This window comes from Salvelinus alpinus, chromosome 3 (assembly GCF_045679555.1).
Source record: "Salvelinus alpinus chromosome 3, SLU_Salpinus.1, whole genome shotgun sequence".
NCBI classification, from domain to species: domain Eukaryota; kingdom Metazoa; phylum Chordata; class Actinopteri; order Salmoniformes; family Salmonidae; genus Salvelinus; species Salvelinus alpinus.
In genome coordinates, this window is record NC_092088.1 from 74210106 (window position 1) to 74232628 (window position 22523).

General features: G+C 42.2%; 3 protein-coding genes across 5 annotated transcripts; all 3 read left to right on the forward strand.

Annotated features, from left to right (window-relative positions):
- The first annotated feature begins 1244 nt into the window (after window positions 1–1244).
- LOC139571279 (GTPase IMAP family member 4-like) lies at window positions 1245–5770 on the forward strand. The gene is made up of 7 exons (XM_071393999.1): window positions 1245–1515; window positions 1883–1960; window positions 2191–2241; window positions 2413–2463; window positions 2655–2705; window positions 2810–2860; window positions 4672–5770. The coding sequence occupies exons 1-7, from the start codon at window positions 1398–1400 to the stop codon at window positions 5415–5417; spliced, it is 1146 nt and encodes a 381-aa protein (XP_071250100.1). The 5' UTR covers window positions 1245–1397; the 3' UTR covers window positions 5418–5770.
- Window positions 5771–5976: 206 nt separating this feature from the next.
- Window positions 5977–13160, forward strand: LOC139571282 (josephin-1-like). Its single transcript, XM_071394011.1, has 5 exons — window positions 5977–6128; window positions 6593–7460; window positions 7659–7787; window positions 10593–10787; window positions 11148–13160. Exons 2-5 carry the CDS (start codon window positions 7153–7155, stop codon window positions 11248–11250), a joined length of 735 nt encoding a protein of 244 aa, XP_071250112.1. The 5' UTR covers window positions 5977–6128; window positions 6593–7152; the 3' UTR covers window positions 11251–13160.
- Window positions 13161–13299: 139 nt separating this feature from the next.
- Window positions 13300–21797, forward strand: LOC139571281 (chromobox protein homolog 7-like). 3 transcript variants are annotated; one of them, XM_071394006.1, is made up of 7 exons: window positions 13300–13413; window positions 13608–13721; window positions 14728–14771; window positions 14879–14944; window positions 15084–15150; window positions 15294–15645; window positions 18184–21797. In XM_071394006.1, the coding sequence occupies exons 2-7, from the start codon at window positions 13653–13655 to the stop codon at window positions 18381–18383; spliced, it is 798 nt and encodes a 265-aa protein (XP_071250107.1). In that variant the 5' UTR covers window positions 13300–13413; window positions 13608–13652; the 3' UTR covers window positions 18384–21797. The 3 variants fall into 3 exon arrangements, with proteins under 3 accessions (XP_071250107.1, XP_071250108.1, XP_071250109.1); XM_071394007.1 differs by lacking the exon at window positions 13300–13413 and adding an exon at window positions 15813–15907 and having other exon boundaries at window positions 13420–13721; window positions 18184–18364; XM_071394008.1 differs by lacking the exon at window positions 13300–13413 and adding an exon at window positions 15816–15907 and having other exon boundaries at window positions 13420–13721; window positions 18184–18364.
- Window positions 21798–22523: the final 726 nt, after the last annotated feature.

The following is a 22523-nucleotide window of genomic DNA, read 5'->3' on the forward strand; positions in this document are numbered from 1 at the left end:
AATGGGTTTTTCCCCACAAAAGGACTTTATTACAGACCAGAAATACTCCTCTGTTTCATCAGCTGTCTAGATGGGCTGGTCTAAAATGATCCCGCCGGTGAAGAAGCCGGATGTGGAGGTCCTGGGCTGGTGTGGTTACATGTGGTCTGTGGTTGTGAGGCAGGTTGGACTTACTGCCAAATTCGCAAAAATTATGTTGGAGGCAGCTTATGGTAGAGAAATTAACATAAAATTCTATGGAAACAGCTCTGGTGGACATTCCTGCAGTAAGCATGCCCCCTTAACTTGAGACATCTGTGCCATTGTGTTGTGTGATAAAACTGCACATGTTAGTGGTATTTTATTGTCCCCAGCACAAGGTGCCCCTGTGTAATGATCATGCTATTTAATCAACTTCTTGATATGCCACATCTGTCAGGTGGATCTATAATCTTAGCATAGCAGAAATGCTCACTACCAGGGATTTAAACACATTTGTGCATACCATTTGAGAAACTTTTTGTGAGTATAGAACATTACTAGGATTGTTTTATTTCAGCTCATGAAACATGGGACCAACACTTTCCATGTTGCAGTTATATATTAGTTCAGTGAGTGTAAGAACCATCATATCGAAGTAAACTTTGAGTCACGGGATATGTTGTGTGGTCCTCCCACTATGACTCGGGAAAGCATGCAGTTTATTAAGCTACAGATGAAATAAATTATGATAAACTACAGAGGGTGGTGAATGTGCATGGTGATTAGCTTGATGCCTCTTCCCAATACATATCGAGGGTCTTATTCTGGTGACATGTTTGATGCTTGGCTGCCGTTTGACAAATACAAATATTCTCACTCTTATCCATAATAATATCAACATGTGTAGACTATAGCCAACCTTCACTGTATCTACAAGTTGTTGGCTAGATTGCACATGCAAAGACCAGAGTACATTAAAATGTACGCAAAAAAGTAAATGTGTGCAATGTCATCACTGACTGATTTTTAGCCACAAGTCAGTTTGGTGGGAAAATGCGCATATATTTGTTAGAATATTTGCATTCAATTTGTCGACAATTGGATGGAAACCTAGCTACTGAGGTCTCTTCTTGCCATGGTAGCTAAAATAATGGGCATTTTTCTGCATGACCCTAAGCATGATGGGATGATAATTGCTTAAGTAACTCATGAACCACACCTGTGTGGAAGCACCTGCTTTTAATATAATTTATATACCCTCATTTACTCAAGTGTTTCCTTTATTTTGGCAGTTACCTTTATTTCCCGTCTTACTTGTATGATTAGAAAAAAGGCGTGTCTCAGTGCCACAAATACTGCATTATATCGCTCATTCAGTTACAATAAAGAACACTTTTGTTCCGACGACTCCTCAAAGTACTTCCACGTAACGAGAGATGGCGCTTTGGTTTTGGCCAGTAGCATACGGACCGGGCTTACCTGTTAATATGGACCAGTGCGACTGCAAACCAGACAGCGATTGTACCGCAACCTACTGTGGAGATGGTAGCACTGGTAAGAAGGATATACACATCCGATAAATGTAACTGTTAGCCTATCCGTCCGAGATGTAAAAGTAACATGTATCATACCGACATTTGCTCCGTCTGTGTAACATGCCGACCGTAGTTTTTTTTCTGTTTCAATCTTTGTGGAGACAGTTGAGTCCGAAATGTAGGCTACATATTACAAATATATACAATAAAGCATTTAGACTAGAAAATCAATACAAAACACAAAAGTATACCAAGCTGATAAGCCCACAGTTTATAAATGTAGAACCAAAAATACCCCGTTTCAAAATTTATTGGGGTTAAAGGTTAAACTCCTGACAAGTAAAGAACATTGATCAGTCTCATGCTTCACTAATCTTTTCTTGCAGGTCTGTGGTTGGACTTCAACAGTGTTTTGACAGGAGCTCTCACTGTGGTGGGCTATCTCCTCTACAGATTCTCACAGGGTCAGCAGTCTTAAACCACAACAGTACTATTTCAGCAAATGCTTTTTTGATGTACATCATGTTGTTTTATCTGTAAAATGATCCTCTCTCCCATCTGGGGACTGACTGTATGGTTTTAACATCAGCAGGTGTTGTGTATCTGATTGCTTTATAATCAATTTGTTATGCCACTGTAAATAGAGTTTTGTTTGATACTGAGTGAGTTTATTTATCTCTTTGGTCCGCTACAGCCCTCCCAGCTCTGATAAGATGGCCCATCCATCTCTTCTGCACACTCACTGGTGAGTCATCATGCCTGGAGGTTGAACCTTGAACCCTATTGCATTATTCAGCCTGCATATCTCATTCATCAGGCATCAATATTTGAGTATCTTCATCTGAACAACAGATTAAATGAAATGTCTTCTTGATTAAATACTATTTTAAACTAAATATTATTTTCTCTGTTTTAGGTCTGTCCTCACTGTGGGGTTGGGTGAGCCACCTGATGGGAACTCTTCGTAGTACGTACTGTCACAATTATTCACTTTATCAAAACCCACACGCAGGAAAATATTAATTTACATGTTTACTAAACTCATCTGAATGTAAATGTGCAGTAGATTAATTGATTGCCATCACAGGTTTTAGGTCATTATAGAGTAATGTATGATGTGGTGGTGAATGATTTGTTAATTCTGTCTTTGTGTGTCAGGCTTACAGCACTTACTGAAGTGGCTGTCGCGTATTTGGAGGTTTATAGTTGGTAAGAGATTGTTAATACCCACCCACCCTATAAATGATAACGTCTTTGATTCATAACTCTAAAAGTGTTGATCGTGTATTGATATGGTTTTGTTCGTCTATCAGCTTCATTCTCAAAACTCAGCGGGTTCACTGTTATCATTCAAAACAACTCTGGTAAGTTTCTCCCTCTCTTTTCTCCCTTTTCTAGTTAATTGCACGTTCTGTTCCTTTACAGTACCAGTCAAAAGTTTGGACAACTACTCATTCAAATGTTTTTATTTTATTTTTACTATTTTCTACATTGGGGTAGTAGTGAAGACATCAAAACTATGAAATAACACATATGGAATCATGTGTTAAACAAATCTAAATATATTTTAGATTCTTCAAAGTAGCCACCCTTTGCCTTGACAGCTTTGCAAATGCTTGGCATTCTCTCAACCTGCTTCACCTGGAATGCTTTTCCAACAGCCTTGAAGGAGTTCCCACATATGCTGAGCACTTGTTGGCTGCTCTGCGGTCCAACTCGTCCCAAACCATCTCAATTGGGTTACGGTCGGGTAATTGTGGAGGCAAAGTCATCTGATGCAGAAGTCCATCACTCCCTCCTTGGTTAAATATCCCTTACACAGCCTGAATGTGTGTTGGGTCATTGTCCTGTTGAAAAACAAATGATAGTCCCACTAAGCGCAAACCAGGTGGGATGGTGTATCGCTGCAGAATGCTGTGGTCGCCATGCTGGTAAAGTGTGCCTTGAATTCTAAATAAATCACTGACAGTGTCACCAGCAAAGCACCATCACACCGCCTCCATGCTTCACAGTGGGAACCACACATGCGGAGATCATCCGTTCACCTACTGTGTTTCACAAAGACATGGCAGTTGGAACCAAAAATGTGGACTCATCAGACCAAAATACAGATTTCCACCGGTCTAATATCCATTACTCATGTTTCTTGGCCCAAGCAAGTCTCTTCTTATGGGTGTCCTTTAGTAGTGTTTTCTTTGCAGCAATTCGACCATGAAGGCCTGATTCACGCAGTCTCCGCTGAACAGTTGATGTTGAGATGTTGCCTGGTATTTGAACTCTGAAGCATTAATTTGGCCTGCAATCTGAGTCTGGTAACTCTAGTGAACTTATCCTCTGCAGCAGCGTTAACTCTGGGTCTTCCTTTCCTGTGGCGGTCCACATGAGAGCCAGTTTCATCATAGGTCTTGATAGGTTTTTGCAAACGTTCTTAATGTTCTGCATTGACTGACCTTCATGTTTTAAAGTAATGATGGACTGTCACTTCTCTTTGCTTAGTTGAACTACTGTTCTTACCATAATATGGACTCGGTCTTTTACCAAATAGGGCTATCTTCTGTATACCACCCCTACCATGTCACAACACAACTGATTGGCTCAAACGCATTAAGAAGGAAAGAAATCCCACAAATTTTAAGAATTCACACCTGTTAATTGAAATGTATTCCAGGTGACTACCTCATGAAGCTGGTTGAGAGAATGCCAAGAGTGTGCAAAGCTGTCATCAAGGCAAAGGGTGGCTACTTTGAAGAATCTAAAATATTTTTTTATTTGTTTTACTTTTTTTGGTTACTACATTATTCCATAGTTTTGACGTCTTCACTATTATTTTACAATGTAGAAAATAGTACAAATAAAGAACCCTTCACTGAGTAGGTGTCAACTTTTGACTGGTACTGTATGTGTCATTTAGTTTCCCATACTGTTCCCCTCAGGTTCACTATCAAATGTGAAGCATTGTGTGGAATCTGTCAGCAAACTGAAAGAGGAAATTAGACATTTCTATTATGTTCCTTGCTGCGTCTGTATTCCTGCACAAAAAATATCCTATCAACTGTCCTTTAGTCTTGTGGGTTGTTTTTCCTTAATAATAGAACTAGCACTTGATGAAATCATGACACAAAACCCTCTCCATTCATTGAATGAACTGTTCCACTCATGTCTATTTATTTTCCAGGGGCTTCTAGTGACAGTCCCCCAGGCACAGAGCCCTTTCCCAGCCCTATCTCCATAGAGCCTGGGCTGAGGCTCATCCTTACGGGGCCTCCCGGTGGAGGTCGGACCTCCCTTGCAGACGCCCTGGTTGGCTGCAGGCTCCCTCAGGTTGGGGGGTCCCTGGGGGCTGTGATGGAGTGTACTAAGCGGAGGGTGGTGGTGGACAGGAGAGAGCTGATCATAATAGACACCCCAGACCTCCTGGGTCCATCTCTGGGTGACAGTAAGAGAGCCTTGGAGACCCTCCGCAGCCTGCAGCTGGCCAGCCCAGGCCCGCATGCCTTCCTGCTGGTGCTCCAGACCCCTGGATCTGGAGATGGGGTGGACCAGGATGCTGCTAGTGCCACCAGGGCCCTCCTGGAGCTGGTCGGAGAGAGTGCCACAGGCCACATCCTCATTGTCCTCACCCATGCAGACGGTTTGGGTCCGGGCTCCACGCTAGCCCAGCTACTGGAGGATGATGCTGGAGGCCTCAGAACTGCTCTGTATCTGTGTGGTCAGAGGGCTGAGCTTGTGGACAACAACCCAGACAAGCCGGTGGAGGAGAGGAGAGAGCTGGCGAGGGGGCTGCTGGAGAGGCTGGCAGAGATGAGGGCACTGAGGGGACACTACACCCACGAGCTGCAGAAAAGGGAGGACCAAGTCAGGGAGGAACTGCTGATGGACATGGCCTCTGTGTTGGCACGGAAACTGGGACAGGAGTATTGAGAGTTGAAGAGTAAAACTTCATTTTGGGTTTAGGTGCATTTTGTTGACTTTTATTTTTGTCATTCTTGGATTCTGGGTTTGTTATTGTCTTTGGGGAATTGATCCTCAGGATGTCACTGTCTCTGCATGGATTATTGTTAAATATGTCAGTCTGAGCATGGGCTTGTTGGGTAAATTTGTTTTGTAAAAACAATATGTTCTTACAGTACTGCTGTTATTGAACAATATTTAATCCATGTCAATTTGCCTTCATGTACACTACTTGTTTTCTTGCACACACTCTTGTCTGTCTACTACATTCCTCCCATGGTTTCCCTTTTTTTCTTTAAAGTATTAAAGTTGCTTCCAAATAAGTGCAGTGACTCGGACTGTATTTCCTGCTAGTGTAACTGCAAGTCAAAAGAGCCCTTATTTACTTTCATTCAATTTGCGGATGTTTTTGCATAAGATAAATGTTTGGTCTCAACCCATTTTTAGATAACTAAACCCTAGATTTAGTTTTTTAGTCTCGAGGGAGTGGAGGGATAGCCTGCGTCAGCCCTATGACAAGCAAACAAGCAATTGACGGTTTGCGCATGCTCATATAGAGATACGGCGCTACAAGGAAAAGGTGCTAAAGACAAAGGACTAAACAACCCCAGGAAAAGAGGCGAAACAATTAATTTAACCAGGATTATGACAACCATACTACAGTATCGCATGAAGCGAAAGGTAAGTGGCAACAGATAAATATACTAAATATGAAGGGTTTCGCATCCATGTTTACGCTATCAAACAAATGGCACGTACAGCCAGCCATAGAAAGAAAATCTAGTCTTTGCAGCTGCCTTCCTGTTCCACTGGATTTTAGCTAGAGCGATGGATTTGAATATCAGGTAGATTTCACATATTTCGCTAATCTGTAAATATCACTTGTTTTACAGAATACTAAATAATACCAAGACTCTCTTACGCCTGCTGTCTAGTTACATCAGTTTACTGTGATGCCACAAGCATGCCGCTCTTATCGAGTCAGCTGTTAGTATAAATGTTTACTCTTGTCTTGTGTTCCTTCCTGTTCACCACTGCTGAAAAGACGCTTTAGAAAAACACCTTGTTATCCCTAAATTGTTATTTCAGCATGACATTGATTTAGGTGAAAACCTCAACATGGGTTTCTGCCTCTTCTCCCTCAGCTGTTTTCTTAAGGAGTCGTCGGTCTGTCTACATGTCACAGAGCCTCCTGTATCAGGTCCCTCACTTTTCCACTGGAGAAAACTCTCAGTGGTGGAGCCGTGGTCCTCTGGGCTCTCTAGAAATGGAAAGAACTCCTAAGCTCTCGTGACACTTGAGGTACTCAAAAAAAAGTTACGATGACACACATCAGAATGGAGGAAGTTGAAAAAAGAGACGCATACTCTTGCTTCTCTTGCTAATTTTTCCATAGATGATCCTTGTGGTTATTTCTATTTTTATACTGAAGCAACTGGAATATCAATGTCTACACACCCAACTTTTTGTTCACATAATTCAATTCGGGGCTCCTCACTCAACTTGAACACTGTTTGCCAGCAGTTTTTTTTCTTTTTTTCTTCCAATCGTCCCTTTTGAAACAGCAGGTGTAGCTGAAGTGACCTGGCCCCCCTCAGTGTCACCCAGTAGACCCACCTCCCCCTTCCCTTGTCACACGCTCGCTCCTACAGCAACTGAAAGGTTGCCATGACAATGGTAGTCGTGTCGGCGTAGTGACAGGGTGATGGGGAGTGCTCCATGTTCCGGGAAGGGGAGGGCGAGAGGGGGGCTGCAGGACCTGGGCTGTATGCCATGGAAGCTGAGCAAGCAGAAAGGGGTGGGGGTGGTGGTGCGGGGAGGGATGGGAAAAGGGGTGGGGGGGGGGAGGTCAGGCCTGGGAGAGCATGCTCTCTCGACCCCTCTGGCCACGCCTCCACCGCCCATCTACCACGAGAAGCAGCGGCGGGAGCTGTGTGCTCTGCACGCGCTCAATAACGTCTTCCAGGATGGGGCAGCTTTCAGCAGGGATACTCTCCAGGACATCTACCAGAGGTGGGGGGTTAAAGTTGTGTTCTCTAGGGGAGATATTTCTCTCCTCCATTCTCTATTTCTCAAATTCCTTTCCTCTTTCACCCCCTCTCTTTTTCTCCCCCCCTGCATCTCTTTCTACCTTCTGCATCTCTCTCTACCTTTCTCAACCTTTTTCTCTTGCTTCTTCTGTCCTCATCGCTCTCTTGTCCCTCTCCACAGACTCTCTCCTGGCACTCTGGTAACCCCCCACAAGAAGAGCATGCTTGGAAATGGGAACTATGATGTGAATGTCATTATGGCCGCTCTGCAGACCCGAGGATACGAGGCTGTCTGGTGGGATAAAAGAAGGTATACCTCTGTTCTCATCAAAGCTATATGGCCTTCTTCCCTATCTAGTCATTTAACTAACATTTTTATCCAAAACGATGTACGTGGCCCATGCAGAGGTTTTCAAATCCACAACAAGCACCATCCAACCCACTGAGCCATTGGAACCATAATGCTATGCTCATTTGTGTTCTCCATCTTGTTTACTCCTCTCCCTTTTTGGTGCGTGTGTTGTCTGCAACTATGTTAGTCGGCTCAGCAGTGCTCAATTTAGTTCACTTCAATCACTGGCCGTACGCCAGCTATAGAGTGGAAAGAGGAAGACTTCTTTGCATATCCTCTTCATTCTGAATCCCTGTCGAGCACAGGGCAGCTACTCATGATTATCCAAACAGCTACCGAAACTGATATTCTCAAAATCAAAGCAATTGCGACATAAGTACAGTGCATTCATAGGGGAGAGTGGGGTAGTTAAGTCATTTTTTATATTTAGCGTCACTACGTCAAGGCAAATATAGTTTTCTTTCTAACAAAGATATCTACATATATTTCAGGATATTGTGTATCCCTGGAAATAATCAGAATTCATGTAAACATTACAGTTTTGAAAACATAGCTTGGGGTAAGTGGGTGATGGGGACTGGTAGGTCAAAGTTGATTTCATGGAATGGGGGTGTGGTATATTTTACTGGAGGTTGGTGGCACCTTAATTGGGGAGAACGGGCTCGTGGTAATGACTGGAGCGGAATCAGTGGAATGGTATCGAACATTGTTTCCAGGTGTGTGATGCCATTCCATTTGCTCTGTTCCGGCCATTATTATGAGCCGTCCTCCCCTCCGCAGCCCCCTTTGATATATTCAATTTATTATAGTGTACAAAATATTAGGAACAACTGCTCTTTCCATGACAGACTGTCCAGGTGAAAACTTTGATCCCTTACTGATGTCACCTGTTAAATACACTTTCAATCATTGTAGATGAAGGGGAGGATTTGTAGATGATTTTTAAGCCTTGAGACAATTGAGACCTGGATTGTGTATGAGTGCTATTCAGAGGGTGAATGCGCAAGACAAAAGTTTAAAATGCTCTTGAACAGGGTTTGGTCGAAGGTGCCAGGTGCACTGGTTTGAGTGTGTCAAGAACTGCAACGCTGTTGGGTTTTCACGCGCAACAGTTTCCCATGTGTATCAAGAATGGTCCACCACCCAAAGGACATCCAGCAAACTTGACAACGCTGTGGGAAGCATTGGAGCCAACATGGGCCAGCATCCCTGTGGAATGCTTTCGACACCTTGTAGAGTCCATGCCCTGACAAATCGAGGCTGTTTTGAGGGCAAAAGGGAGGGGTGCAACTCAATATTAGGAAGGTGTTCCTAATGTTTTGTACACTGTGTATATCTTGAATGTATTCCTACATTCAGATATAGATCTCTCTGTTCAATATGACTTACCCTTCCATTTCTTGACCAGTTGTCTGGGACAGGGATGTTGTTCCATTTCTTGACCAGTTGTCTGGGACAGAGATGTTGTTCCATTTCTTGACCAGTTGTCTGGGACAGAGATGTTGTTCCATTTCTTGACCAGTTGTCTGGGACAGAGATGTTGTTCCATTTCTTGACCAGTTGTCTGGGACAGAGATGTTGTTCCATTTCTTGACCAGTTGTCTGGGACAGAGATGTTGTTCCATTTCTTGACCAGTTGTCTGGGACAGAGATGTTGTTCCATTTCTTGACCAGTTGTCTGGGACAGGGATGTTGTTTCAATGTGCCAATTTGTAGGAAAGTTCTCTGCATTAGAGGCTACTAAGCCCATGAAACTGGTCTGCAAAATTCCGGATATGTTTATCAAGCTCAGACTCCATGTCATCAGATAAGACCTTGTGCCTCTGCTGTTTTCTTTTTTGTCAATGTACCTCTTCAGTGTCATTCAGTCAACTTGTTTCATCCCTTGCTGCTGCTCCAATGGACTTCTTCCCTTCTCTCACGTCCTTGGCTGCTTCTTTCAAGAACCTTAAGGGGGGCTAGACCCCTGCTTGTTTTCTGTTTGTAAACACAGGAATGATGATCTTGAGTTCATAAGCATGACACATTGCAAAAATACTATGCATATTATGCATAGAACTGACTAAATGTAATAATCATTTGTAGGGGGTATGGTGGCCAATTGCTCAATTTATCCCAAGGCAAACATTTTGGCTATATTAGCCCACATAGCTACAAGGTTGCATGTTCATGCAATGTTAAGGACCTCATATTGTTGATTATAGAGACCCCAACTGATGTATAGAATAATCTTAGAAGTATCTACTTTGGTTTAGATACAAGCATCAAAATCATTAGAATTTGTGAAAATCTTTTCTTTGGACATAACTTGCTTATCACTTTCCCCATGTGGTTTCTTCCTTCACAGATGCCATGAAATTATGACCTCTTCATAAATATTTGGTCACATGATCAAGTTTGTGTATAGTTATCTAGAAACAAGGGGTGGCTTAACTTACCCCACAGACATCATCATGGATTTACAACATTACAGTAGCTACTGAAAATCCACTCATGGAAGTCTGTGATTGTGTAACCTTTATTTAACTAGGCAAGTCAGTTAAGAACAAATTCTTATTTACAATGACGGCCTACCCCGGCCAAACCCAGACGACGCTGGGCCAATTGTGCGCCGCCCTATGGGACTCCCAATCATGGCCGAATGTGATTCAGCCTGGATTTGAACCAGGGACTGTAGTGACGACTCTTGCACTGAGATGCAGTGCCTTAGACTGCTGCGCCACTCGGGAGCTCGTGATTGACTTGTGTATTGTGTTCCTGCAGGGATGTGGGCAGTATTGCGCTATCCAACGTAACGGGCTTCATCTTGAACGTCCCGTCCAATCTGCGCTGGGGTCCGCTGCGCCTGCCACTCAAACGCCAGCACTGGATAGGGGTGCGGGAGGTGGGCGGAGTCTATTACAACCTCGACTCCAAACTACGTAGCCCACATACCATCGGAAACCCTGATGAGCTCAGGTACTGTGTGTGTGTGTGTGTGTGTGTGTGTGTGTGTGTGTGTGTGTGTGTGTGTGTGTGTGTGTGTGTGTGTGTGTGTGTGTGTGTGTCCCAATTATACTGTCCAGTCAGTAGATTGAGTCCATCATAATTTGCGTTGTTCATTTTACATACATTGTGGAGCAGCCAAGAGAGAACGTAATTTGTATTGTCTCCACTAGGTGTTGCCACATAGTAATACAAAATCAGTCTCATTCCCAAATAATAATCAATTCCACGGCCGCCATCCACAATGATGATTGATCCTTGTCTAACTTCTAATAAATAACAAGCTGACATCTTTATTTTCCTTCTGTTCTTTCGATTCCCTCCACACAACAGGAAGTTCCTGCGTTACCAGCTGAGAGGGAAAAATGGTGAGCTCCTATTGGTGGTGTCTGAGGAGGTGGAGGTCCACCAAACATGGAGGTCAGATGGCTGTTGATTGAATGTGCCCGGCAACCTTTTCTCTACCGGATTAGACTTTCCCAGTTGTTGCTCAGGATAACATGGTCCAATCAGGGGACAGATTGTTCAGCCAATCACACAGATGCACACCGACCAGACATACTTTTTTTTCTCACACACCCATTGCTAGACTCTGGCTGATGAGACCTGAAGCGATGAAGGAAACAGATGAATACAGGGAGGTCATGAAGAAATCACACTACACAACACTCAGATTTATAAACATTATGTTTGGTGTTTGGGATTCTAATGTGTTTTTATATATATTGATGACTATTTTTCCATGTTACTTTAGATTTTTTTTGTACGTTTCCAAGTGTGAGAGGCATGTGACTGTGTGTAATACTACCCATCTGTCACTCTTGCTCTTGCTAGCTTGCTCTTTCTGTGTCCTCGCTCTCTCTGTGTCCTCGCTCTCTCTCTGTCCTCGCTCTCTCTCTGTCCCCTCTCTCTCTCTCTCTCTCTGTCCCTCTCTCTCTCCTATCTGTCGTTCTCTGCTCTACTGTGACAGTGTACATCTCTTCTTTACCTGTCTGTCTTCCTCTGATCATGTCACTGCACACAATTCAATTTTTTTCACTTGGACAACACTAAATCCTGGCCAAATTTTTTTTACCGTTTGTACAAACACAGAGCTAATGATGACAGCAACCAATGGAATGCCAAGCACTTCATAGTGTGTCTATTGTGTACATAGACTGTAATATAGTTCGTGAGAAGCACGTTTTCTCAATAGCACAAGAGGACCTTTGTATGTAGCTGTTTTATCCTCTCAGTTGCTTCTGAGACCATCCCTGTCTGTTAGTAGGAAACTGCTAGTTCATGTCTTCAAATTAGAAACCCTCTTGGCTGAAGCCATGTTAGGCCCAGGTATTGACACATGGCTATATAAATAAAGGTTAAATTAAAATGTATAAATTAATTGACAAATGGCTATATATTGTATCATGGTAGAGCCAGGATTTGTTCTTGACCATGCGGCCTGACCAGGAAAAGCCACACACTTGATTATAGGCTAATCAGGGCCCAGAGTTTTTTTCTGGTTAGATCATGTGGTTAAGATTAAGAAAAACTCCTGACCCTTAACATGTGTAACTGACCATGGATAAATGGTTGTCTGCAAAAATCCACCAGCCAAATATACAGAATTGTGGAATTGGTACAAATGCTAATTAAGGTTTCCAGTTATTCGCTGGAAATGCACTGCTGTCAGATTTTGATCTGTCTGAAGATGCCTTGGCTGTAATGTCCACAATGCTGAGTGCGTTGAGGGAAGTTGGTACGTTTGAAAAGTAAAGTGGATTCAGAGGGAAAAGGTTGACAGTTGAGGGAGTAATGGAAAGAGAAAGTATGTCGATAGATGTGTAGAAGAAAAAGGGAAAGTTCGAGAGTCCAAGACCTGTTAGTTTAGAAATTGTTTTTTTTTGACAGCTGTTTGAGAGATTTGGTTGATAGATCTTTATCATCATCACAACAACATATTGTGAATTATTCAAGACTTGATAAGGCCTTAACTTGTTTACAGAGGACGCAGACATTGTCTACCAAAAGAGGGGTTGTTAAATTTTGCACCTGGTGGGCTCAATCCTAAAAGCTTTCCTATTCATCTGAGCATCACATGATTCATTCAACTGATCATTTAATCATTTGCAACAGTCACTAATCATGAGACAAAACAATGAGGTTGCTGGTCTGAGGATGCCCCTAGGGGACTTCAGGTTGGGCAACCAAACTCACCGGTAGAAAATCCCTTTCAAACCAGTAAGTAGTGACATAGTGGATTTAGCGTTTTTCCATGACTATCCCACCCACCTCCCTTCTGTTAAAGGGTCCTGGTTGTGTTACTCTTATCTGTTTTTTCACAAAAATAAAATGCTTGTAATGGTACCCCTGAGGATGTGGCTTAATTTCTTGAGTGCAATTGTTGAATGGAAAATGGAGCGCATTTATAATATAACCTACGTTGCCTGCTTTGTTTTCCTGCTACTGCTTGTTAGTGTCATTTGCGTGCGCGGACCCATGTTACGGGCGTTTCGCTCGAGTTGAGCGTTGTTTTGGCACTGTGAAACGAAGAGCGCGCGTTTGGAAGTACGGGGACGCGCCAAACAGTGCAGATGTGTCGCAGATTTGAGAAGTCACTGTACGTACGGAGAGATCGAGTGCAATGGAGAAATTAATCTGGAACTAAAGCGAAAACAAAGCTCACTTTCTAGAGGGAGGGTTGGGGGAGGAGAATACCATTTTTAAACACGACTTATAGATATTTGTCATAGCCTATACAGTTACTTTGTAGCGGAGAGCTGAACTAACAGCGGTTATTCTCATCTCTACTAGATCAGTTTATTTCAAAGAGTGAGCAGAACGTTCTTTATTGGACCAATGGAGCTGTCAGCGATTGGTGAACAAGTGTTTGCTGTGGAATCAATAATCAAGAAAAGAGTTAGAAAGGTAAAGCGTTCATATTGGAAATAAAACGCATGTACCATAATTAGATAATGACAATTTTACCCACTTAGGAGAATATCCATTATAGGGTACCCTACATTTAGTAGGGAACACAGATGGCTACATTGAAAAGCACTTGTACCAGTAGTCTATTTATATCCACTATCCATTGACATAAACGTTTAAGGGGGCGTGAAAGTGGGGAGTATCTCTTTAACTTTAACATAACGTGGAGCGTGTTGCAGTCGCTTTACACTCCGAGTGCCAGTGGTCTATCCTAACGGAAGCATCATATCGGGAACCTAAACATTGCATTCAGTCTTGTGCATTGGCAGAAGAATAGCCCACGGGTTATGCAATTATTGCGCATTTGTGAAGAGCTACGCAGTTTCGCTTGAGGAAATGGCAGATACAGGTTTGTGGGTTATTAGGGCGCAAAACGCGGCCGCCTCGTTTGACAGGCATCATGTATGATACGAAGTCCTTGTAAGTGTTGGTCTTGCATTGCTTTAAAAGTGAATTCGATTCCGTAAGTTCATGAGTCATTGTCCGTGCAGGCGCGCATCAACCGTTAAAATAGCCAGTAACATAGGGAAAAACATTGCATTCTGTCAAATATTGTTGTGCATGTCTTTAATCACTGTCCAGTTCACATATTCATTTTATAATGTTCTGAGTGTGTGCGTATGTAGGGGGGAGTCTCGTTGACGTTCCCAATTCTCTCAAGTCACCAGTGCGCTCGTGAGATGACGTCATTCTATTTAGCAACTGTCAAAGTCGAGAAGCTATATAGGGTAACGTCATCTGGAATCTGACTTCCCGGTAATGACATGATTACATCGTATAGATGAGAAGACATGCATTTCCTTGATTTTCAAAAGTTATTGTAGGCTATTTATCTATGTGCTTGGAGTAGACTGAACATAGCAACATTACCATCAACATCCTCCCACACACACTCTCCTCTTTCTCCCTGATTGATGTTTGTCTCCAACGTTCTGTGTCACAGGGGAACGTGGAATATCTATTGAAGTGGAAGGGATGGCCCCCCAAGTGAGTATCATCTCTATGATGTCATCCTCATATCCAGTAATCCAGGACCATAAGTCATACAGAGTATTATTGGATGGATGATTAACCACGGCGATGTCTTTGTACAGATACAGTACATGGGAACCAGAGGAGCACATCTTGGACCAGCGTCTGGTGCAGGCCTATGAGGAAAAGTAAGTCCATGAGACACTGTAGAGGCCTTACCTAGCTAACGAATATCATAGCACTGTAGTAGTAGTATTATTAATACACCGTACTGTAGTAGTAGTAAACTATGCCTGTTTGTACTGACTGACCTTACCATTCCACCAGAGACCAAAAGGACAGAGCTCTAGGGTACTGGAAGAGAGGACCCAAAGCTAAAAGGCTTCTACTACAGGTGGGATGGGTTAATGTTAAATGTATCTTCTCCTGTGTCTGTTTAGACAGTGTAATACTAGTTGGCATACTAACTAAAGGGGTAAGGATGTTGGAGAAACACTGCTACTCTATAAGACATCTTTATTATTCCCCTCTCTGTAGAACACTATTTACACCATGGATCTCCGTAGTGCCCACAAGGCCCCAGAGAAGCCTCCAGCTCGCCTACGTCTCTCCCTGACTCGCTCACTGGACTCTGAAGCAGAGGATCCGACCTACGTGGCCTGTAGACGGAGCCTGCACCCCCACCTGGACCACCACAAAAACAAACCCAGGAGGTCACAGTTCGTGCGCCTGGCATCTCCCCCTGGTCCCCCTACCCCCACACAGGACCCCACACATGAGGACTGGGGAAGGAGGGAAGAGGAAGATGAGGAAGAGGACATGGAGGAGGAGGAAGCTCGACAGGATGAGTCAGAGCGAGAGACAGAGAGGTCCAGCGGCATTCTGAATGGTAAGTGTGTTAGTCGGTCACAGGAAGTTTCTATTCTGCCTAATCACCAAATTGACCTAATTCTAGACTATGACACTGCTATGTGTGTGTTGTGTGTTGTGTGTTGTGTGTTGTGTGTGTGTGTGTGTGTGTGTGTGTGTGTGTGTGTGTGTGTGTCAACCTGTTAGTAGGTATAGTACAGGAGGCCCGCTGGGCAGACAACCAGGAACATAAGCTCCCCGATCCCATCCAAACTGGCCACTGGCACAGCAAACAGACACAAGTAATGGCAAGGGAGAGGGTTGACAATGGGGTTTAATGTATGGCGCAGAACAGTACATGTCAATCTTCCTGGTAGAACACAGATGGCCTATGCATAGCCTACAGGCAATGTACTCATCATGCAAGCAATGCACAGTGCTCTTATCAATCTTTGTCAGTGAGTTCATGATATCAGGAACGAAAGACAAATGAGATACACAATCTAGGTCACCATAGAAACGTAACTTAATAATAAGTTTGTTCTTGAATTGCGGTGGCATTTGCATCTCCCGGCTTTGCAACCATGGAAAACACTTTAAAATTACCAATAGTTGCAAATATATACATGTTTTTTTGGTTTATAATGAACTAAAACATAACAGATGATGTTTATATTGCAAAACCTTACCTTAATGCATTGTATAAAGTACCAAGAGCAAGCAAATTGGTTTGTGCCTGTAGTGATGAGTAGAGTTGTAGTGATAACTTTTGGGCGGTAAAAACACCTATTTGCACAAATATTAATATAATAACCATATTGAAGTCAATTTGGAGTCACGCGATGATATGGTGTGTGGCGCTCTCACTACGACTCGGGAAAGCAAGCAGTTGATTAGGCTACAGATGAAATAAATGATAATGAACTTCACAGGGTGGTGAAAGTGCACAGTGATGATGAGCTTGATGCTCCTTTCTAATAAATATTAAGGGTCTTATTCTGGTGGCATGATGATCGATGCTTGACTGCCGTTTGACAAATACAAATATTCTCACTGTTGTCCATAATAATCTCATCATGTAGACTAGCCTACCTGCACAGCCTATCTGCACTGTAGCCTATCTGCACTGTAGCCTACCTGCACTGTAGCCTACCTGCACTGTAGTTTACCTGCACTGTAGCCTACCTGCACTGTAGTTTACCTGCACTGTAGCCTACCTGCACTGTAGCCTATCTGCACTGTAGTTTACCTGCACTGTAGCCTACCTGCACTGTAGCCTACCTGCACTGTAGCCTATCTGCACTGTAGCCTACCTGCACTGTAGCCTACCTGCACTGTAGTTTACCTGCACTGTAGCCTACCTGCACTGTAGTTTACCTGCACTGTAGCCTACCTGCACTGTAGTTTACCTGCACTGTAGCCTACCTGCACTGTAGTTTACCTGCACTGTAGCCTACCTGCACTGTAGTTTACCTGCACTGTAGCCTACCTGCACTGTAGTTTACCTGCACTGTAGTTTACCTGCACTGTAGCCTACCTGCACTGTAGTTTACCTGCACTGTAGTTTACCTGCACTGTAGCCTACCTGCACTGTAGTTTACCTGCACTGTAACCTACCTGCACTGTAGTTTACCTGCACTGTAGCCTACATGCACTGTAGCCTACCTGCACTGTAGTTTACCTGCACTGTAGCCTACCTGCACTGTAGCCTACCTGCACTGTAGCCTACCTGCACTGTAGTTTACCTGCACTGTAACCTACCTGCACTGTAGTTTACCTGCACTGTAGCCTACATGCACTGTAGCCTACCTGCACTGTAGTTTACCTGCACTGTAGCCTACCTGCACTGTAGCCTACCTGCACTGTAGCCTACCTGCACTGTAGCCTATCTGTACTGTAGCCTATCTGTACTGTATCTGTGAGGTGTTGGCTAGAGCACATGTGTCAAGACCAGAGTAGGCACATTTGCTATTTAACACAACAGTTTTTCATAAAACTATGGGTAGAGTTGAAAATGCGATGTAAACACATTGAACTTTAGTTTTTTATTCGGTACATGAAAACTTAAGCAAAAAGTACATTTTGTATGCACTACGTCATCGCGCACAGAGTTTTATCCTCAACAAGTCCATTTGTGGAAACATACCACTGGTGGGAAAATGTTAATATTTTCTTTACACCGATTCTAGAATATTCTCATGCAATTCTGTCACCAATTGAATGGATACCTAGCTACTGTGAGCAAAATCATTCAAAATATAACTTTAGTAAATTATGTTTAAATGGTTAATGACCTTAGATGTGTCCATCTGTGGTCTCCATTCCAAAAATTCTCATTTAACTAAAATGTGTCATTGGTGTTACAACTCCTACTGGAGGCACAGTGTTATTTAAACTTTATCATAATGATAAAAACTGTTAAAAGTCATGAAGCTGACATATCAGTTGATTTAGAATGGGAAGATGTACACATACATTCAATACACGTGATAGACTTGATGAAATCCCAGCAAACTTACCCTCTCCTGTTCTCTCTCCCTCTTTCTTCCGCTCTCACCCCCCCCCCCCCCCCCCTTAGGGCAGAATAGGGCAGGGGACTGGAGTTCCGTGATTGGCTCAGAGGAAGTGACCGTGTCAGAGAGGTCGGACGTTTGGAACCCAGTGATTGGCCCAGGGGAGGTGACCGTGACTGACGTCACCATAAACTCTCTCACAGTGACTTTCAGAGAGGCCCTGGCAGCCAAAGGCTTCTTCAGAGGCTGGGGCTTAGAGTTCTAGAGAGTTCTAGAGGTTCTTGAGTTTTATCTCCACACTGTCGGGAATGCGTGAACTCTTTTTCTCCTCATACGTTTACCCTTCTTCCCTTTCTGGCCTTGTGAGTGACCTCTGTCCACACTAACTTCCTCTTCCGTTCAATAGGCAGACTGTAGTGTACAGTATACACCGACTACATTGAGATGGGCATAGACTCCTACATCGAGCCGGCTATACACAGTATACTGTATATCATAGCCTTCTATACAAAAAAGAGTTTTGTGCACTGTATCTGGACTGTTATTATTAGATGTGGCTTAGTCTTGTAATGATTTAGAAATCGTCTACAAAATGACTTAATCAGCCTGCATACTTTTCTCCTCTCCTCTCTATGGGTACATAGTGATAATCAAGACATGTTGGATCCCACGAACACCCTGCGCAACACATGCAGTGTAAACTGCCCTTAAAAGTGGAACCAAAACCTTTTTGATTTTTTTTTACAAAAAACTGACTTGGGAACAGTCTCTTCTGAATTGCACTGTATTTACATCATGATGTTGTCATCTTTGTGGAATCTCCCATTGGTCAGTGGCTGTTTATCCCACTCCAAGCCGAGGCTGATGGTGTCTTGTGAGTATGACTCGGTAAAATGATCTCCCTCTGCGATCACAATGCAGCAAGGGATTATGGGACTGCCTGAAGTTACTCTTTCTGGAGATATTTTGGGGCTTGTAAACGTGCGTCTGCACGCGCACACACAACAATGCAACACTGACTGCCCCCTCTTTTTGGATGTCTATTCAGCTTATCCTTTGAGCTTGAAGTAAGAGGAATGCTTCTTCCACCTTAACTCCAGGGTTAGAAGAAACAGACTGAAGGGTATTGTGTCTTTTTAGTCCTTATTTTTCTATATATCGATCTGACTGAATGTAATTCAATGTATTTATTATTTGAAGGAGACAACTTGTGTATTAGTAAATACTGAACAGATTTTTTTGGTAACACTTTACTTGACACACAGCGTCGTAACACATTGACATGTTCATAACCATGTCATAACACTGTCGTGACATACATTGCATTATTTTATGGCTGGTTATGACACCTACAATACCGGTCAAAAGTTTTAGAACACCTACTCATTCAAGGGTTTTTCTTTATTTAAAAAAATGTTCTACATTGTAGGATAATAGTGAAGACATCAAAACTATGAAATAACACATGGAATCATGTAGTAACCAAAACAAGTGTTAAACAAATCAAAATATATTTTATATTTGAGATTCTTCAAATAGCCACCCTTTTGCCTTGACAGCTTTGCACACTCTTGGCATTCTCTCAACCAGCTTCACATGGAATTCTTTTCCAACAGTCTTGAAGGAGTTCCCACATATGCTGAACACTTGTTGGCTGCTTTTCCTTCACTCTACGGTCTGACTCATCCCAAACCATCTCAATTTGTTTGAGGTCGGATGATTGTGGAGGGCAGGTCATCTGATGCAGCACTCAATCACTCTCCTACTTGGTAAAATAGCCCTTACACAGCCTGGAGGTGTGTTGGGTCATTGTCCTGTTGAAAAACAAATTATAGTCCCACTAAGCCCAAACCAGATGGGATGGTGAATCGCTGCAGAATGCTGTGGTAGCCATGCTGGTTAAGTGTGCCTTGAATTCTAAATAAATCACTGACAGTGTCACCAGCAAAGCACCTCCTCCTCCATGCTTTACGGTGGGAAATACACATGCAGAGATCATCCATTCACCCACACCGCGTCTCACAAAGACACAGTGGTTGGGACCAAATATCGCCAATTTGGACTCCAGACCAAAGGACAAATTTCTATCACTCTAATGTCCATTGCTCGTGTTTCTTGGCCCAAGCAAGTCTCTTCTTCTTATTGGTGTCCTTTAGTAGTGGTTTCTTTGTAGCAATTCAACCATGAAGGCCTGATTCACGCAGTCTCCTCTGAACAGTTGATGTTGAGATGTGTCCGTTACTTGAACTCTGTAAAGCATTTATTTGGGCTGCAATTTCTGAGGCTGGTAACTCAAATGAACTTATCCTCTCCAGAAGAGGTAACTCTGGGTCTTCGATTCCTGGGGCGGTCCTCATGAGAGCCAGTTTCATCATAGCGCTTGGTTTTTGCGACTGCACTTGAAAATGTCAAAGTTCTTGAAATGTTCCATATTGACTTGACCTTCATGTCTTAAAGTAATGATTAACTCTCATTTCTCTTTGCTTATTTGAGCTGTTCTTGCCATAATATGGACTTGGTTTTTTACCAAATAGGATTAGCTCAAACTCATGAAGAAATTCCACTTTTAACAAGGCACACCTGTTAATTGAAATGCATTCCACTGGACTACCTCATGAAGCTGGTTGAGAGAATGCCAAGCTTGTGCCAAGCTGTCATCAAGGCAAAGGGTGGCTATTTGAAGAATCTCAAATATAACATATTTTGATTTGTTCAACATTTTTTTGGTTACTACATGATTCTATGTGTTATTTCATAGTTTTGATGTCTTAACTTTTATTTTACAATGTAGAAAATAGTAAAAAAATTAAGAAAAACCCTTGAATTAGGTGTTATAAAACCTTTGACCGGTAGTGTACATAAGTGTCAAAACCCACAAAACCTACCACACAAGGCAAAACATTCCATTACACCATGGCCTGCCTGTCAACAGTGTATATTTACCATATTCAATGCTCATTGTAATTGCGCACACATTGATGTCAGACATGCACCTACCCCAATGTGCTGTTGCTGATGACTAGGATAAATGCAGGAGCAGGACAAGACACCCTCTTTTAGACTGATGACTGATGTAACGGCATGTACGTGATGGGCTTATATAATTAGGATTGTCATAATGCTTCTTGACGGTGTCAAAGTGTATTTTCTTAGTAAAATGACACAGGATGGTCATAATGCTTCATGACATTGTCAGTATTTTCTACAAGTTATTTAAAATATGAAAAAATGAATTACAACAAAGGATACACTTTCAAGAGAAAGGAAACTTGTTGGCAGGGGAAAAAATTATTACAGTAAAATGTTGGTTTTGACTTATGTGGGTGTCATAACCAGCCATAAAATAACGCAATATGTCACAACAGGTGTAAATATGGGTCATTAGTGTTACATGGTTCTGACTGTGTCCATGTAATAACAAGTTATGACACTGGGTGTCAAGTGTTACCTATTTTTCTTAGGATTAAACTATGCGCTAATGCTGTAGCCATGACAGGACTCGTTTGATATTGCCAAATGTGGTTAGTTGCTTAAATATTCACTGCTGAGCAAAGACATTTTGCACTTTATTATGGCTTGTCTAATCAGAAAATGTAATCTACAAAAACCATTGTCTATAAATTGTCAATGTCTGAGAATATTTATATTGTACTAAAAATAAATGGATGTTAATCTTTAATTGTTCATTTGTGACTAATTTCTTAATTTATCGGCGGTCATGTGGGCGAGATAATGAAGTAAATGTGTTGTCCGTGCAACCAATGTATGATTGGCTGAATCATGTTACTGTAGCTTGTGTAAATAGACATTACAGGTATTTTTCCAATGGTACAAACATACTTTATTGTACAATTCAATTATTTGCAAAAAAAATACAATTCAGACCACCAAAATAACTTAAAATTGAAACTAAAGAAAAATGGAGCAACGGTTCTTTTTTGCTTCCTTTTAGCACAAGCACCAAAATATGTAAAGAGAAAAGTGGTCAAAGATTCCATTTGAACACTAAACAAATATTAAATAGTCTTATTTCCAGTCTCTTTAGGAAGAGAAACAAACAAAACAAAAGTTCAGTTGCCATGGTTTCTACAGTGATTCAGTATGTATACATTTTTATGCATGTACATCTCTTCAAAATGGCATGATATACTCAAACCCGCAGTATCAATGACCGCAGTGTCATTTTGCATCACATCTTTAATACAAAAAAAGTTTAATCTAATTCCTGTAGCTTCAAGTTTTATATATATATATAAAAGAAATTAAATAATATATCTATATATAAAAGACTGTCTTTTTATATAAAATAAGTCTCAAGATATTGCCACTTTTTTCCCTCCCCCCCAAATCCCAACCTATAGAGAAAAATGAACTTGTGAAATCTTTAATGACCAATTCATTTTCT